At 41.6% G+C, this 19982-nt stretch overlaps 1 protein-coding gene across 1 annotated transcript; it reads right to left on the bottom strand.

The window, feature by feature from the left end:
• Nucleotides 1-2273: 2273 nt before the first annotated feature.
• Nucleotides 2274-19282, bottom strand: tfeb (transcription factor EB). The gene is made up of 11 exons (XM_079217732.1): nucleotides 19196-19282; nucleotides 14907-15011; nucleotides 14300-14485; nucleotides 12004-12102; nucleotides 11621-11809; nucleotides 10839-10928; nucleotides 7171-7288; nucleotides 6946-7002; nucleotides 5809-5884; nucleotides 5559-5706; nucleotides 2274-5441 (listed from the first exon to the last, which is right to left on the bottom strand). Exons 2-11 carry the CDS (start codon nucleotides 14934-14936, stop codon nucleotides 4866-4868), a joined length of 1569 nt encoding a protein of 522 aa, XP_079073858.1. The 5' UTR covers nucleotides 14937-15011; nucleotides 19196-19282; the 3' UTR covers nucleotides 2274-4865.
• Between the last annotated feature and the right edge of the window lie 700 nt (nucleotides 19283-19982).

Below are 19982 nucleotides of genomic sequence, written 5' to 3'. Positions count from 1 at the left end.
GTGTGTGGCCTGAGCAGAAGAGATCATAAAGCAGACTGTGATTGATGGTATCTTAATGGAGGAGGACGGATCAATAAGTAATATCAGCAGATTTTAATTCAGGCAACACACATAAACCTTTACCAACTTCACAATGTCACTCAGTGTTCATAAAAGTTTTCTCCACATCCCCTCAGACAAAAAGAGATAAATCCATCAAAAAGTCGTCTTAGTTTTATAGTCATCCCTCCCTCCTATCTTCTTTCCCTCCTCACATCCCCCCCTCATCTCCATTTTGATGTCTGTCTATTAGCAGAGGGTGAGGCCTTTCCTGCTCTCACATCCAGGGGCTAAATTAGCTCAATCAGCCCCCTTTCACCTCTCTTCCCTGGGCTTCAAGCTGAGTGACACACTGCTCCCCTGGGAAGGAGGTCTCTCTCTCACACACACACACTCACACTCACACACGACTATGGAGGGAAGTGCTGTGGGGGCAGGTAGAGGGAGACGATGGGGTGAGGAGGAGGAAAGATGAAAAGGAGGATTGGTTGGAGGAGAGAATGAAGTGTAATTTCTCCTCGCTCTGCTAGAGGATCCATCCTCAGCTCTGAATGGAGCTTCTTGTTGAACACAGAAGAGAGAAACCTCAGTGATTATTTTACTTCTCCCTCTTCCTCACCTCTCTGTAGGGCACAGTGGAGCTCAAGGTCCTGTGCCAAAAAAAAGAGGCCCAACCTTCAGAAAAAGAGGTGATGAGTGTTTCTCAGTGTGTGTCCCCTCACTCCACAACCAGCACACTACGCCAGGGCCGAACGCTGCATTACCGTGCCAACATTTTTTAAATCGAACCATCATGTTTGATTTGTCTCAACCCTTCCCCTCTCTCCCTCTCACTAAACAGCCACCCAAGTATCTGTGGAAGTGCAAGGCAGGCACTTCTGCTGCAATAATAGCAGTGTGTGTATGTGTGTTTGGGGGGTTGGGGGGGGAAGGTGGCGATCGGAGTGAGCCATAAGATCTACTCTTTGCAGCTCTACAGGGATTTATTAGACTGGGGAGTACATTAGCATCATAAAGACCCAGGAGAATGGGTCTGTGGATGGGCTGCAGACACCACCACTACACTTAAACATGCTCTGCAGCATCAGTCAGTATATGTGTGTGTGTGTGTATGGGGAATAAGATTACCCCGATTTAACTTGAGAAAAGCTGTTAAATGGTTTTATGGATCATCCTGAAGCAGCCCTGGACTCACATCAGGAGATGTATCAAAGAGCATCAAAAGAGAAAACATGTTTAAAAAAAAAAATTAAAAAAGGTAGGTACAATGTTAAAGGCACCACCTGCGAGAAAATAGGGTGATTTTACCAAATTGACACTAATAAATGTAATTTGTAAAACACTTTACATTTCTCTTTGTTAAAAGTCTGTATGGGAATGCTGTCCTGCTATGCTGGGGTTCCATGAAATGGCACCACAACAACAAAAATAAATCAAAGCAATCAAAATGTTTTGCTGCACTGTGGATTACTTAATTTGGCTAGTTATGTGTGAACAAACTCAAATTGAGATTGGATTTTTAGTATTTAAAAGAGCAGCAGCTCAGTCGTTTCTGTTACTGCTGTGGTGGCGAACAGTTTAATGAGACACAGTGAGCGTCCTCTACTATGGATCTCTGGTGCTCTCTTGTGGACATATAATGTAACAACATGAATTAATCTGCCTACTATTCACTTACTTTTACTATCTTACATTTGACTCATGGACAGGACATAGATATTTGACAATATCTAATCTTCAATTACACTTCCAACATTTTAACTGTGTGTTACTAAATCTATCTCTCAGAATAGCTATGATTCCCAATGAGATACTTTTTTTTGTTTAGTTTTATTTCTAACTGCTGAAGGGGCATTACAATGTATTTAGATGCATGTATATTTATTTACTTTAGGAGTGTATTGCAATTACTTACCTCAACAAGTTGTAAACCTAAATTCAAATGAGACCGACATGTCTTGTGCTTTTTGGCATCCAAACTAATTCTGTTATCAAAAGATCATGCTTGAACTTACACATGTTACATTTGAGTTGAGCATAGAGAAACTTCCCCTACAGGAGATGAATGTGAAAACGACCTTCTAGTGTCAAACTAAACTATGCACATACATCATTCTGCACAGTGAAGCTCAGACAACAAGCGAATCACATTTTTGAGTGGAAGGAGACTTTAACCTCACACACGCACACGCGCATCAATAAGAAACACTAAAAGTCAGTGAATGGATTCTGGTAAAACATTTTATATTCTCAGTCAAATCAGAACCACTTTTCCCTGTGTAGTTTGCTCTGCAGAGCGCCCTCTAGTGGAAGAGTAGAGGAGGCCTGAGCAGCTCTTTGGAGTGTTGGCTGGATGAAAGTACAACAAAAGTCAAACTGTGGCTGATGGGGAAAAGGCACAACTCCGGCAGAAAGAAAGTGACCGATGCAGAGTCATGGCAACCATAACTCCTTGGCTTAGAGTTTTTTTTAAGTCAGTCATCTTCTAGTTTCCATGAAAACCAAAGTCAGGAAGGACGGGCGCATGGTAACCTGCTTCAGTCGGACCAGAACCACTGGTAAAGCTTACATTCATAAAATGAGCAATTTGAATTTAATCAAATCAAATAATCAACTTTCTGTCTGGCTCCAAAATTCAAAAGTTAAAATAGAGAGAAAAATAAAAGCCCAATCATATAAAATGGCATCGTAAATGTACATAATCTCCACATCTCTTTAAAGTCAGTTCTGGAAGTTTATAAACAGCTCCCCAATCCTTCCTCAATAAAACATTGGTGGCTTGTGTGCCTTTACAGTGTGCTTATTGAAAATGGCTCTGAGAAGAAAGGGTAGTTTTGAAATAAATTGTAAAATAACTAAAACAACAAATACAAATACAATACATTTAAGTGGCTTAGTGGCATATAACATCTGAAATAAATTGTATTCCATAATTCTTCCATGTACAAAGTCAAAATAATAATATAGTTTCCAGTGCTTTGAGAGATAAAATAAACAAACTAAAATAAAGAAAACAAACACTTCTTTTAATCAAGAAAAGAAAAAAAGAAAATCAATGTTTTTTTCTACCTTTAATCAGTACTGATCATAAGCTATATCAAATCAAAGCCAAGCCCCAGGTATACCACAGCAGAGATACAACTCAGGTCCACCCTTGTCCTCCCTAAGCATCACCGTGACAGCTGCAGCCATTGGGATAACAGATTCCTTTTTGGTGGCAGTTTGAAAAGCAGACCTGAATTTTACTTCTGCAGCCAACAGCTTCAATCGACTGAAGACTGAAGCACAGGATACTTGTTAACATGCTGATTTAAACACAGCCTCAAGGCTGCACTGTATTTATTGTATGTATGTGAACACTAGAATGAATTACCGGGTAAGCATCTGCATGTTTAATGCATGCCTGATTGTGAACCAAGTGAGAGTGTGAATGCATGCAAGTGCGTGCTGATGTTGTGCTTTAGCAGTGGAGATTACACAACTTCTGCCGTCATCTGAGACAAACTATCTCTTTCTCTCTCCAAGGTTAAACCCCGTCACTTGAATTATTTCACCCGGTCCTCACAAGCAAGCTGGTTCCTACAAAGATAATTAGTGATAGAAAAATGCTACGTCTATCTCCTGCAACAACACTAGTATAGAATAGATGGTATTGAAGCAAACCTGAAAGCATCAACAGGCATAATTTAAGTTGATATTCAATCTAAAATACTGGTGGTGATCTCCAACCTATAAAAACATGCCTTTGAGGAGCAGCAGCTGCACAAATGAAAAGGCACACCGATAGAGGTTATGAGCGGGACACGGTTCAGGTTAACACCTGCTACTGCTTAAAAATGATCCGACTTGTGTATGCTGTTACAGTACCTGAGTATTTTGACACCTCACAGTTGAGGACCATCCAAATTTTTTCTCTATTCTCTCCACAGTAAAGGTCAAGACTGTGTCAAGTGTAAAGGTGTAGAAACTGGGGGACAGCAGTGTGTGTTTGTGAGAAGACAACAATTACAGTCAGAAGTGGAGTAGATGCAAAGCATCAAAGGGGCTTTGCTGAAAGCTAGATTATCTGCCTCCTCCAGTGTGTTTTAAAATGTTTCCTAAAATGTGGGCGCATGAAGAATATACTTTGGCTTAGCAGGCTAACACAGATCGGTTTCGAACACCAAACAACTGGTGCTAGAGGCAAAAGCCAACACTAGAATATCAGATTGAGGAAGAGAAAAATGTGACCGGACTGCATCCCCTTCAGAAAAATTATGCATGCAGAACCATGAAACTGTTTCCATTTTATTCACTATCGTTCATTCAATCATTTAAGGTAACTAAAAGAGGTTGATGTAAGAGACAATGCACTTGGTTGTCCTTGTATCTGATAACTTAGATCTAATTAACTGCCGGTTTTGTCCCTTGTTCAATTATGATTCAGAGCCACCTTTATGGAAACAGGGCCATGTGTGCAATATAACTCCTGAGCTGGCAGTGTTGTTTCACCCCTTGTGTGTGTGGGGTGGGCGTGCGTGCGTGCGTGTGTGTGTGTGTGTGTGCACACTATACAGAATATTGTTGTACCTTCTTTTGCTTGTGCCGTTAATGAGTGTCATTGGTGTGTGTTCAAATAGTTTGATGTGTTTAGTATGCGTATTGGTGTGAGCTGGGGGAATTAATGTCACGTCTTGTTGCCGTTTCATTTCTGTTGTATGTGTTGCAAATGTGTTGTGCCGACGTACCATCACTTTTTGATGCTTTTACTGCAACCTTTCTGAAACCTCTGCATGTGCTTGTGCCTGCGTTTGTGTGACTGAATGTGTGTATTTGTATACATGTGTCTACAGTATGTCTCCATCCTCTATGCTGAAGCTGGATCTGCGGCTGGAGTCCACCGAGGCTTCAGGCGACATCGCAGAGAGCAGTGGGTCTCCTCCCATAGGGGACAAGGGCTCATCCATCATCAGGAAGCCCAGCTCACCTCTCCTTCCCTGGACATCCAGTCCACCCAGGTCGCCTAGCCCCGACATGCCGTCTGAGAAGCCGGGTATCCCATCACACAAGTCCAGCGACTGGGTAAAGTCAAAAGGCTGGGAGCTGCCTACAGCTGGGAACTGGATGGGTGGCTGGGGCTGCTGCAGGTGTTGGGGAAGCGGTTGCAGCTGCCTGGGCTGTTGCTGAACCTGGCCCTGGAGATGGAGGTGGGTCTGCTGGAGGAAGTGGTGCTGCTGGGCCTGGGGATGAGCCTGGTTCTGGGGTAGGTGCTGGGGCTGGTGGTGGGCTTGTGTCATGGAGTGAGAGAGGTTCTCCTCTGGGCTGGTCTCTTGCTTTATATAAGAAGCCATCAGGTCAGTCGGGTTCAGGGCAGAAGGAGAGGTGCTGGGCAGACCATGTATACGAGCCTGCATCTCCAACTCCTGTAATCAGAGGGCAACATCATCAGACTATTTGCTGTTATTGTGTGTGTGTGTGTGTGTGTGTGTGTGTGTGTGTGTGTGTGTGTGTGTGTGTGTGTGTGTGTGTGTGTTAGTTACCTGGATGCGTAGCATCAGTTGTTTGTTGGCCATCTCCATCCTTTTGAAGTTATTTTCCACCTCTCTGGATCTGTATGCATCCTTCTGCATGCGTTTGATGTATTCCACAGACGCCCGCAGTATAGTGCCTTTGTTCCAGCGCACATCACTATGCACACAGTAAAGTATACACAGGCCATTTTAAAGATAAGTAACTGGCAGTAAAACACTAAATCTGCACTGAGAATGCAATGTTATAAAAGCAACTCACAGGTCATTGGTTTTGGGGATCATGGTGCCCAACTCTTTGATACGATCATTGATGTTGAATCTCCTCCTCCTTTCAACTATTGAACAGGCAAGAGAAAAATACATGATGAAAAAAAGGTGAATTATTAAGTATGCATAGCATTCAGACAAACACGGCTGCACTGTGGTGCATATGAGAAAAATGCAGATAAGCGCACGCACGCACGCACGCACCCACACACACGCACTTGTGCCAGGACAGCAGAAATTAGCAGGTTAACCATCCACCCACTAGTTGCACTAAGTCAGCTAAATCAGTGCAAGGCTATAAAAAACTGTTTTTGCAAGAGACCGATTATGGTGAGTGTGGGTGTGTGAGCTTGTTTCATGTGCAGTACTGCTGATGAGAAAGTTGAAAAGGAGGTATATCAATTAGGTAAAGTACGGAAGCCCTAAACGGACATGATTCAAACACTTTAATATAGTTAGCTCGAGAACTAAAGCTTTGACAGTTAACTCGTTATCACAAGAAAAAAAACAAAAAGGTAATTTCCTCTTAATACAGTGAACTGACTTGTTGCACATGTGACTACGTCCAGTTTTCAAAATAAGTTGTTAAGAAGTGTACATACAAAATACATGTTTGGAGAGAGATTACATGGATTATATTCACAAGCATGTTACCCGTGTCCTGAATAAATTACTAAAATCATGAGGGAAAAGTCCCTCATGATTACTGGCTGGCTGATGAATTTTATTTGAAGACATTTCTGACTACATACAGACAAAAAAAAAAAATCAAGAATTGTAGCAATTCAGGGATTTTACAAAGTAAAATAGTAATTTCAGTATGTATAGTCAGAGATGTCCTGAAGTCAAATGTATAAAAGTAAAAACTGGAATTTTGTAAAAATCAATCAATGTTTTATAATTCCTCCTAAAATATATAATAATCCATGTCAATTTATTTCCATGTATGCATTTGTATGTAGCCTTGTTAAAACCATGTCTGTTGTGTGTTTTTAAACATTTTAAGTAATAAGAGTAAATTACCTTTTGTTTTCCTGTGAAAACAACCAAATACACTTTGTAAAAAAGGTTTGAATCCTGACTATTTAGGGCTTCCCTATTTGAAGAGCATGCTGAGGGAAAGACTTACTCAGATTATGGTTGTCTTTCTTTTGTCTCTCCTTGGCCAGTGCACGGGATTCTGTATCTTTGCAATAACAAAAAGTGATTAACTAATGCCTGAGACTGTGCCATTTCCTGACAAGGTCCAGGACAAGGTACTGTGTGGGAAGCAAATGTTTAAAATGCACTCAATGACAAACAGTCTTTTATTGTTCTTAGTAGTTTACAAAGTGTATGACTTCATCTTTCGCACCTGACTGTTCTCGTTTGATGGTCAGATTGGCAGGACAGGAGTTGCTGGTCATAGCAATGGCTGGACCCTTAATCCCCGGACCTGTATACACATCCAGGTGACTGCTAGACAGGGGGAGCTGGAGAGGACACACACACTTTGAAAACCAACAATCTACACATGAAATTTACGTTAAAATAATCACTTCCACTGTGCAGAATGAAGGAGCAGTAGAGTGAAAAAATGTTGATGGACACCTTGATGCAATGCTTTGTTGTCCATAAACAGATTGGTTGTGAATGAAGCTACTCAAAAGCACTCACTTGTTCAAGGAGTAAAGTAAAAACCAAGAGACACACACACACACACACACACACACACACACACACACACACACACACACACACACACACACACACACACACACACACACACACACACACACACACACACACACAATGGCATCAATGCCTCTTCCAAAGTCCACAATTTAACTGAATGTTGAACTTAATAAAATTATAAAAAAAGGAATTAAAACAGAAGGTAATGCTGAATCAAACTCAGGTCACATTGGTCTTAAATCCAGATTATTTAACTGTTTCCTAGATTACACATTTACAGCTCCATACACCTTAATAAGTATCTTTATATAAGGCAGTGTTCGTGTTTAGTGTGCCGTAAAGAACAGATAGCAGAAGATAATGCAATAATATCACACCTCAGAGCAGCCTGCCAAACACACAGCAATGATTGACTATCATCCCGTCTGACTTATCTCTCTCTCTTTATGGCTTGATTCTCTCCTCTGCCTTCTCCAGCTCCTGAACTCACACTTGTGGAGTGGGGTCCTAACTCTTGCACTTTAGACGTTGTATAAAAGCTGTGATTTAGTTTTGTTTGGACTCCTAAAGAGACGTGATTTCCTTTTAATTGTACTGTATAGTTTGAGTGCAATGGACTTTTAAAGCCTCGTTACAAATCGTATGCCCTGAAGTGAGGGCAAATGTGACACTGCTAATGAGGCTGAAAGATAAAGAACCTGAAGGAAAAGATACCTTATCTGTTGGCTACTGTGAAATGTGAGATCAAACACATTTACACGCATAAATACACACACCTTCTCAGGTTCACTTCAAATGATACACTTTGTTAAAAAACTCACAAAAGAGTGGGTAGATTAAGCATAATCTTCACTGGTGAGGAGGAAATGATATTGTTGTGGTTTACACTTTTGCCCACTATGGAAAATCTTAAAGTGTTTCGTGATCTTCATCAGTGTTTCCCAAAGGATGTTGTAGACTGTGATGGGTGGACCTCAGACCCTAACCGAAGGAATGCGAAACATTTTTCACATTTTAAAGTTATATGCATCAATCTGCTGCACTTTGAGAGCAAAATTAAGAGGCTGGACCTATGCAGTATTTTTGGACACAATGTTGTACTTTAGTAAACAATTTAACCATAAACATATTGGTTGTATAGATAAAAATAGTGCTGACAAAGCAAAAGTCACACTCACCAAATGGTATGGTAAATAAGATCGACAAACAAAAATGTACATCATTATAAGTACGTTGTAGACAACAACCCAAAATAAAATCAGATCATAATGCCTCACCCTATTATAGTTACTTCATGTTTTCTGCTGACAATAGAAAAAAACTGTTACAAAAAAACAATTTTTTTGTAACACGGACCTCCCATGTCTAGGTCAGGCAGCCTAACTCTCAAAATGCAACACTCCAACAAAATCACATCTAACTCAATTGAACAAGCAAGTCTGACGTGGATACAGTATGGCTCAGTGTAACCATCCATACACACTCTCTTAAGATTCAAACTGTTCAATTGTGCCTGGTATTCAGTGGCATTCCCAGCTTTTACTTAACTTTGAGATTCCAAGAATTCCATGGAGTTTGCTGCTTTAATCCCCATCAGGATTAGCAGGTAATTTTTTGCTCACTGGTCTGTCAATTGGGAATAAGGTTCCGAGTTTTTGTTGCAGTATATTTTAACACCAAAAAACTGTACACATCATCTGTAGTATATTCTGATGCAGCACTATTAACATATCTCACACACACACACACACACACACACACACACACACACACACACACACACACACACACACACACCTAATCTAAATCAATCAGTGTAATGTTACAAGTACACAGACATACATAGATATACATATAAACGCATGCAGACAGTCACATTGATTAAAGCCTTCAACCGCAGAGGACATATTATCAGATAAAGCTACAAGAGGCTTTTTGGGTTTCCCTCTCTCTCACACACACAGCTGTGAAGCAGTGAGTCAGATAGACGACCAATCAAAATTAACCGAGTAGAAACTGCTAATATTCATACTTGCATAGTGAACGCCAACATGACCTCCAATATCAATTAAAATATGCAATCATTCTAGTTTTGAGTCTTGCAGAACCATCCATCACATGCAAACACAAAAATAAAACCTCCCCCATCCCGCCGCCTCTGCTGTGGCTCATTTCATAATCAGGGACCTGAGGCTGGGAGTTAGAGCTGTCACTGCATCCTGTGGTTCACTCAGAATGAAAGCTAAACTGCAACAGTAACCAAAGTCATGCTAGACAGTCTGACAAACAGCGCTTCAGTGTCTTACCAGTTGAATCTGTTCTCCTTCAAAAACTTCCACAATGGTATACGTCTTATTCATCTCCTTCATCCTCTGCTCCTTCCCTCACTAGGCCAGTGGTGTTTCTTCTTCTTCCTCAGGCACCAGTGCACACACACACACCCCCCTCTCACACGCACACACACACACACACACACACACAGCGGTCTCTGGCACTGCCACCCCTGTCCTGGGAGACTGACCTCAGCAACACCGATCCTGTCTTTCTTCTACCTCCGCTCCCCACCAAACAAGAGTGAACTTTCCCCTAACTGGACTTTCAGCCTGTTTTCCCCTTGCACAAATTGCCCACATCCCCCTTTCCCTCCTCCCTTCTTTTCCTCCCCCTCTACTTCTCCACCTCCCTATCTTCCTCCGAACATCTTGTAAACAAGTTGAACTCTAACTGCTGGCAGTTTAATTGTTAATTTTCTGAGTTTGTTCCCTCAGACAGAGCACTGTACAGTCCTCGTCTGACAAGTCTTCCCTATAGTTTTTAACTACTTCCATCATGGATTAAGGATGGAATGTTTAGTGCTTAAGTCAATTATACACATTTTCATGTGTGCATGTGAGTTTGAGTATATGGGTTCATTAGGACATATGGGGACATGCAGGAAGAGACTGACAACAAAGAAAGCCAGTTTAAAGCTAAATTTCAATGGCTGCTTTTCAAATACTCATTGTGTTTTACCAGGAATAACAACTGCAACAACACCATCACCATCCCTGATAATAGCAACACAAACTAAGAACTTTGACAATAAATGATAAAGGGGAGATAGTATAAGACTGAACAGAATCTGAAACCGTAATTACAGAGTCTACTGAAAAGCCAGCGTCTTGAGTATTGATGACTTGACATGTCCAACCCTATGACTAAATTAGGCCAAACTGGGCTCAGAATAATGATAATTTCAGTTAAAATATGTAACTGAAAAAGGAGTCCAAAGTACATTAGATGTTTAGAAGACGAGATAAACAAAAGAGTCCTGAAATCACACTTTGTTTGTGGCTTGGTTCTACTTACTGTGTTTGGCATCTGGACAGGGTCAATGTATGCCTGAATATCGTCATAATTGGACTGCATGCTGATGATGTCATCAATGACGTCACCCATCTGGAAGAAAAACCCTGAGATGTCTCTTGTATGATTATGACAAGTTTAAAGACCTATTATGGATAATTTTAAGACAAAAACTGCAACTAATGTGCCTTTCCATGCAAATACCATACAAAGAAGACTAACTACTCAAGTGTTTATCAAAGCACCTGAAACCTGCTGGCATGAAGGCCTCCAGGTGCATGTCTCACTCAAGAGCCGACTTTAAAGAAAACTATCATGTCCCGAAGGCTAACTGGCAAGACTGTTTTCTCGCAGAGACTAAAAGAAGAGAATGGGTCAAAGTCTATCAGGTTCAAAGGGCCCTACATTCTGCTGTTCCCCTGTCACTTGTTAAGCTGTAATTACTGTTGCAAAGCCATAATGGAGAGTTTAAATTCCAATGATAGCCATTCTCAGTTATTGCCAGTTAACAACACATTCATCCACACACCAACTGTACGCACGACACATTAACACCACTGCATTCACAAATGTTGCTCCACCCAACCAAAGACCTATTAAATCATTATGATGTGGAGAAAATGTCACTTTGGAGGCTGTATTAAATCTTCATAATTGTATATAGGAGTGTATTTAAGTCATATTTTGGGGATAGTTATTTAATCTGGTTCTTATAAACTGTACTTTAAAATATGACCAGGAATTAATGTGTATGCCACTGTCTGCCCACACTTGCAGGCGTCTACCTCTGTCTCGTGGCTGGAGCTGATGTTGAGCATGGCCATGGGGCTGTTGGGGGCACTGTTTCCAGACATGAGCTGCTCGGTGCGCATGTGTGGGGAGCGAAGGGGTGGGGGTGCAGACGCTGAACCCCCTGTAGGTCCCATGTGTGTGGGAGGAGAGGGTGGCACCTGTCCTGCTACTGCATGGACCGTCTACAGAGAGAGAGAGAGAGAGAGAGAGAGCGATGATGGTGTTAATGAGTACTGGCTTAGATAAATGTACTGCAATACTGTGTGGATTGTTGGACAAATCAGACAAAAACACAGAGACAGGCTATTTAAATGGAGTGAATCTAATGTGAGGCAAACAGATGCAGACCACAGACTAAAGGCATCCAAAAAGGTACCTGTTTGGTGGCAAAGGTGGTGGACAGGTATTCTTTCACCTGTTGCCGCCGAGACTGACGGATGTGGTAGTCTGTAGGATTCTCGAGGTGGGTCTGTACCTGTATTAGAGTACACAACAGTCACAGGTTGTGATAAATTCTTATTCCATTTTTTATTTTGCACATTGATCCAATTCTTAGTTGATACCGTTTATGGTTCCTTTTTGACTACACTTTGCTGGAAACAGTATATACACGATTTATCGTAAGTAAGTAAATAAGTAAGTTAATGTTGTTTAGAGAAACAAAATTTGTGATCCAAATCCAAGCTGTGAGTGTAAGACAACAGCACATTTGTATGTGACCATATTGGCATTTTCACAGCTAATGCATTATTCCAATGAAGTCCAATTATCTGTACTCGTCCCTTCAAAAATAAACAAATAAATAATGAATTCATAATAATGAAATAAAATAAAAACACACCCGTAGATTTAAGCATTTTTCCTATTTTGTAACGGTTCAAGCGCCACAAGAAAAACAAAGAAACCGTGGTAACATCAGAATTGCATTAATACATAAATGGTTAGTGTGTTATATTATCTCAGCATGGTTTAAACACTAACATTTAAACACATAGCACACTAAGTATGTGCTTCAGATGCACACCTCATTATCCCTGTCCCATAACACTGTGATGGCACGAGGACGTTGCAGCATTAAAAGTCAGTAGTAAAGCCTACAGGAGTAAAGCCACTAAATCCTCTGGTGTGGCTACATAAAGCAATGGACTGGCCTCATTCCTTCACATCAAAGAGTAAAGCTCAATGGAGAACAGGCCTGCTCCCCATTACAACGGAGAAAGACTCAACCCAACAGCCCTCCAAAACCCCTCTCTGTTTAATAACCAACAGCAGGATTAGATCAAATGAACCAGAAACTCGTTAATAAAAACATGTTTTTACACCTGCATGCTAATTTGTATGTGTTTATTTTTACAGCACATATTGACAAACTGGTGATTGGCTCACGAGACCCAGAGGCATTTTAAGCCAAAGTAACAACTATTCAGTCGTAACTATTTGACCTATTTGGCGCTGTCAGCACACATAAAGTCCAGAGAAACACTGGTCTAACCTCGGAGAGACTGATGGACAGACAGATCACCTTCTCAACAAAATGAAAGGAAAGACACAGACAACTCTAAAGACTGTAAACTGTCTGTGCAGCAAATTGCTCCAGTTACCTGTGCATACAAAAGATTTATAGTTCAAAATACCATAAAGCCACCCACACACACACACACATACTGGAGTATTGCGCAAACCCATGCACACACAAGCACACACCATCAAAGATAAGGACTCAAACAAGCATCTTTGAAATCAGGCAAACTGTCACTTTAGCTTCATCAGTCCCTCTATGACTCAGACTAGCTACATCGCTACTGTCTGTCCTATCGGAAAACAAGTCACACATCTTGTATCTGCCAGTCTTCCTCCCCCTTCTGTCTCCCTACCTGTTTGCTGATCCACCGCATTTTTCTCGCTGTGCGTTTTTTTCAAATCTGTCCCTGATTTTCCCCCTGTGTGGCAGTGCTGCCTCGTGAGAGGCCACAATGCCCAGTGAAGTCCTGACCACCTCCGCTGCGCCCTGCTGCTCAGCAGCATGTGAGTGGATTAATGGAAGTGCCCCAGCGCCTGAACCCCCCTTAACCAACATCTTTTCTCTTTTCCGCCAATCCCCGCGTTTGCATGATGCCCAGAAATGAAATTTTACTCCTCTCATTATTAACAAACTGAAAGAAAAGAGTTTGTAGAAGGACATTTGTACAATGTTTCCTTCCTTCCAGTCTTACACGCTCTTGGTGTTTTTATTTATTTTACTGATTGTGTTCAATTAACAATGGATAAAATCACAAATACTTTATATATATATTTTTTTTTTTACCTTATTCTACATAAGCAATTTTCAACCATTTACACACCAACTTGAAACAATAAATCAATGAAGTAATTAATATATCAACATTCAAAAAACTTTTTTTTTTTCACAATTTTTCCAGTTATTCATCATTTAGAAATGCCAAATATTCACTCGTTCCAGCTCCTCTAAAAGGGGAGAATTTGTTTTCATATCATTGTAACTTTTTGACATACAAAAGACAAAAGTTGTCACCATGAACCCTGGGAAAATGTGAAGGGACATTTTTCACACATTTCTGAAAGTGCATTGGCTAATTGAGCAATTTATGTATTTAGTCAAATAGAGCATTCATTGATTACACAATATTGTAATTTGTTGCTGCTCTACTGACCTTAAGAACCTCCACGGGGACCTGCATACTTTGGTGATGCTGTGGGGTGCTAATGGCTGGCGTGGGTGCAGGCGGCCCAGCCATGCAATGCTGCATGTATTGCAGGGCTGCATTCTGCTGCTGATGCTGCTGATGTATCTGCTGCCTCTCACGCTGCTCCTCTTGCTGCAGCTGGTCTCGCATCAGCTGGACACACAACACACATGTATCATAGGAATGCTCATTTAAGCATTGTGACCTATAAGCTGCCTGTGCTGGGTGATGTTACTTTTTACTTTTCTCTGCCTCCCTGCTTTTTCAAGAGCGGACACAAAGAGTTGAAAAAGCACAACTGGTGACACACATCTATTAAAATAACCTGTAAGAAAAGTATATACAGTAAATATATAAAAATATGCAAGGGCCAAATAGCATGGCTAAATGTATCAGTAGTTGCTGATCATAGACACCCTTCAAATAAATGGCAGACCCACAAAGCTCTGACATTGACCAGAATACCCTCCTTTTCAAGGTCTAGTCGATGAAACAACACTAAAAACAGAGTTTGATATTGAAAGCTAATGAAAGGCTTGCATGTGCTTCATATTGGATGGTGGTTGTATTGTACCTGCATCCGCAGGCCAACGCGCGAGGCCATTGCTGGGGGGCGAGGGGGCAGGGGAGGGCGAGCCGACGTCAATGCACCGCAGTCCAGCCCGAGAGGTAGAGGAAGCTGTTGAGGAGAAGGAAAAGAAAGTGAAGTGAGCGCTGGGTTAGAGGAGGGAAAGGGAAAACAAAATGGATTCCCAAACAAGAAGAGTAGCGATCAAGAGTTGAGGCTGCAGGTCAACTGATCTGATCCAGTGTGCAATGCTAATGGTTGCAATAGGCGAGAGATAGGAGAAGGGGATGTGTGCAATGTTGTGATATACTTTGTTCTTTTTTACATGCGAGCCATGTCTTTGTGGTTAGATGCTCTTCACACTATACTTGTCTTATGTGTCATGTGTGTTTGATAGTGCAATTGATCATCAACTGTGATTTGAGCATCAACCTTCTCATTTAAAGAAAATTATCACAACAAATAACCTTGGTTCAAGCTAACTATGACACTATGTTCAGTCAAGCTAGGCTAAATACATCCTGAGCCTATTATTGTCGGCCAAAAGATGACGCTGGTTCTTGTCTAACTCTGGGTAAAACACCAAACTATCATCAGTGGAGGCTGTTTTTACAGACACCGGCAAGTTCTGGGACCTTGTACTTTTTTACTTTTACAGCAAAGGTTTGTCTGGGTCCATCACTGGGCAAGCTGCCGGATCAATCACCTGTCTTCCACTCATATGACCTCCATGTTCCTACTGAACAATCAAGTGGCTGTGGATCAATCATAGAAACAGAAAAATAACAATAAAATAATAAATTATACATATTGTGCAATTAGAGTAAAACAGATCTAAAGGCTAACATCGCTCTAATATCTGTATCGGTCTGACATCATCCAATAAGATTTCGTATGAAATATCATGTTTATAAGAGGGCACTGTGATAGGTTTAGACGTAGCTCTGACTGGCCTCCCCAACTCTGTTCCTCCAAAAAAAAAAAAATGGCAAGGTACTTCCTCGATAACGTTGGAGAGGTCATGTGGGAGTCATGTGGTCTTGTTGTTCTTGGGTGATCATGTGAGCAGAAGGACGATGGGGAACACCCATAAACCCCTTACAAACACCACCTCCTCCTCCGACACACACACACACACACACACACACACACACACACACACACACACACACACACAGTTCCCCTTTTGCAAAGACTTGTGTTCATCCCCTGGAACCTTGAATGACTAAGCTTGTCTGGACTCACACAGGTGTAATGAAACCTTTTAAGGGACGGGTTTCTACTGCTTACTAATGTCTCTGCTGGTGGTAATGTATTGTGAGACAACTACACACAGAAGAGCAATGACGGGGACATCAGGGTCTAAACAACCAATCAGAATCTGATTCCTCCTGTCTCTCATCAGAAATGCTGTCTGTATATGGTCATAAAGAGCGAAAGACACAGAGAGAAAGACAGAGAGAGCGAGAGAAAAGCTCATTGTGCGTGAGGTACAATAAGAAGGGCAGCTCCTATTGAGGACTGAAGCCGCCTGTTGTCCGAAGTGTACATTTCAACACCCGAGGGGGCACACACTGCCCGCTTTGTGCCCATTGGATGTCCCACATGAAAAACACACACCCATGCAGAGATGCACATTGAAACACTCCAACACAAACATGTAGCCGAACTTGGACTCAAGGACAGGCCGACTCCACACCCATTAAATCCAAAATGCCAAAACGGACTGAAATACTACCCATAAACAAAAAGTACAGAAGTAGAGACACAATATTCACAGAATGTAATTTCAGAATGTAATTTCTTATAATGCTTACAACTACTGATGATGCTGGAACAAACTGTGTACCTGCTGCTAACATCTGGAGCTTCAGCAACATGCCCTCTCATAATAGTAGTAGTAGTCTCTTTCAAGGTGCATACTTAAACTGACAAACAAACAACTGTGTTTGCACATATAGACACAGCGGTGGAATGCTCCACAGTGTATTTATAGAGTCTGACAAATGGGGTGATTACATCTCCAAACTCTATCGGTAAGGTAATGCCAGCCAGAGGAGGATGTGTACTCTATGCCTCAAAGGTCTAAGGAGACACAGGCTGTAAAACTATATAGGCAAATGTGTGATTGAGGGAAATTGTCATAAAGAACTTTTTAATGGTTAAGTCATGGCCAAAATATGTTTTTTGTGAGGTCACTGTGACCTTTGACCACCAAATTCTAATCAGCTCAACCTTGAATGCAAGTGGACGTTTGTGCCAAAGTTGAAGAAACTTGCACAAGACTAAGATATCTTCTTCACGAGAACGGACCTGACAGACAACCAGTAAACATAATGCCCAGCATAAAAATACTACATGTAGCTTTACATTCTAAACTCAAGGCCATAATGTGGAACACCCAGCTCTGTAGAGGGAAAATGCTTGTGACACCATGTTTATGTAGCACTACCTAACTTTCCAACAGAAATTAGCTATATGCATTTCATAAAGCCTTCAACTGTGACTAGGCCCTGACACAGAATAAGTACATGTCCTTTAACACATGCACACACACTGACGGGATATCACTTCCTGATATCATATAGTGACACACTGCTACCAGGCAGCATGATCACCCACATGGGCCTTCCCATTGCCTGGCATCCACTGGGGTAAGCAAGCATCTGTGACGCAGTAAGAGCACACAGCGGCCATTGTGCGTCCAACGCTGTGATGTCACAGCACCTTCACTTCAAACAGCCAGTGGGAGGATGTGGAGCGGAGGAAGCCTGGGTCAGAGGTCTACTCTGGATTGTGCCACAGATTAGTCACAAACATAAATGCCAACAAAAAGCACACAATGGAAACATGGATTACATTAAACATGCTGTGTTTAGCTTTAGTTACTTCCTATACATAAATGAGCAAAGTGTCACACTCGTACACATTCATAGACATAAAGCACACGAGTACACACACTTGGGGAGCGGTGTGGGCCATGGCACCTGTGCTCAAAGACATGGTGTTAATTTGTAGAGTGTGTATTTTTAGAATCGACTGTGCCATGCCAAGAAAGGCCTTTACAACAGCCTACATTGAGCATTTGAATGTGGGATGTGAATATGTGCACACACACACACACACACACACACACACAAGGCCGCAGCTGCGGCATAAAATTCAAAGACAAGCTACTGCGATATTGACAAGTGCAGAAAGATTTTTACAATATATTTCATGTCTGTATTACGATCAGAAATCCGGCACGGCACCTAAAATCCCTCAAGTTCACACAAATGCTTGCACGTCTCTTGAAATGTCTTTCAAAGTCAAAGTCAAAGTTTTAAGTTTAAGTCAAAGTCATTTTGTAGCATTTGAAAAACCATTGACAATCACTTTTGATACTGCGTTTTAGGTTCTCAAACGCTTTAGTCCAACTTCTTGTTAAGAACACAAACGTTCCAAATGTAACACTGCACTGTCCACTTCACCAGCTTTTCGCTTCACTGCACATACTTTCCTCACACACACACACGCACACGCACACGCACACACACACACACACACACACACACGCACACACGCACACTTTCCGCATTAAGCTATCTGTCTGCCTGCTCTAATGACCAAAATAACCCCCTCTGCTCTCTGTTCTCCTTTTCAGGAACACCCTGTTCCCCTGAGCCTTGGTGTGTTTTTTTGTTTTGTGTATGTATCTGCACGCATCTGTCATCTGTACATGTGCATGTTTGTGGGCAGTTGGGTGTTAGAGGGGGACATGCACACAATAGGTAAGTGTGCATGTGGATTGCAGCTCTATAGCATCTGACGACTTTCAGGATGTGTCAACATATCTAAAGTATCAATATTCCCTAAACCAGGGCCTCACACACTCAATGGGGTATAGTTGGTAGGATTATGTGACATGACTGGCATGGCAAGTATGTCGTCCTTACCCCTTCCTCTTTGGTCTCACACACACAAACAGCTGTATTCCTTAGCGACAGAACACACATTCGGACATGCGGACAGACAGATCATTTTCAAACACTCAGGACTGGTATTCTGTTGGGTCTATAGCTGCTTTAGATTAAAACAAATTAAAAAACATTTGTGTTCCCACCCAACATCTGTACAAATTACATCAGACACTCAGGGTTTAGTTACAGCATACAGGGGACATTAAAGGTCAGGATTGTCCGCTTTATTAAGTCGTGGTAACCCCACAATCACTGAATGGGCATATTTCTATTGTATAATATAGAAGCATTTTAGGCACTGAGACAGACACATATATACACATGTGCAATTACCTGTTTAAGAGGAAAAATAGTTCACAAACGAAGGAAATACGCTCTGCTTGTGCTGCGGACTACATATCGGGATGCTGGAGAAAGTGGATGGCAATCTGCAGGGGGAGGTCATGGGCCGGGGAGAGAAAGGCGATAGAGGTGGGAAATGACATACAAACAAACAAAAACAAAGAAAAAAGATGGTCAGTTAAAACTGCAAAATGGACAGAAGGAATGAAGAGCTGTAACAAAGTATGTTACTGTGCGTGTGAGTCTGGAAGAGCAACAGAGGAAGCAGTGCAGTGTTCAAGCAGTAGATGTGCAACACACACTGACAAACTCAGAAAAGAGAAGAATTTCCACGTCGGAAATGAGGGAAGCAACAGACCATGGTTAAACCTGAGTATAAACACACTCTACTTCATGTTGCAGGAGACATTTTTTGATTCAGCTTTCCATAAAGCAAATTGCTGCAGCTCTTTTGCAGCTGGTTCTCGGACATCAAAGGTTTGAGTTTGCTATGAGGGGCACCCTCCTATCTGGTTTCTGGCTGTTTTAACACCTTCAGTTTTCTATCGAGTAGCGGTTCAAACATGTCATTCTTGTAGACGGTTTCTATAACACAAAGACTAACCGAGTTGTGCACTCACTCAAATATTAAAAACACTGCCGTCTCTTCCTTATATGTTATTTAGCATGGTTGGGGTTGAGGGTTGGATGCATGCCAACTGCTGTTAGTAAACTTGTGCGTTATTTACAGACATCAAATGCCCACAGCGTTACATTTCTGCTTACTCAACTTTTTGAC

Source organism: Taurulus bubalis (assembly GCF_910589615.1).
Source record: "Taurulus bubalis genome assembly, chromosome: 5".
NCBI lineage: Eukaryota > Metazoa > Chordata > Actinopteri > Perciformes > Cottidae > Taurulus > Taurulus bubalis.
Note: the sequence above shows the minus strand (reverse complement) of the source record. Positions and strands in the feature narration are given on the sequence as shown.

Excerpts from the sequence above, each read along its gene's own strand:
- tfeb (XM_079217732.1), bottom strand. The coding sequence starts at position 14,936 with ATGGCCTCGCGCGTTGGCCTGCGGATGCAG. Across the intron at positions 10,929-11,620 it reads GCTCCAGCCACGAGACAGAG|ATGGGTGACGTCATTGATGA; the intron begins GTAGACGCCTGC and ends TTTTTCTTCCAG. Across the intron at positions 5,442-5,558 it reads AACTGATGCTACGCATCCAG|GAGTTGGAGATGCAGGCTCG; the intron begins GTAACTAACACA and ends CTCTGATTACAG.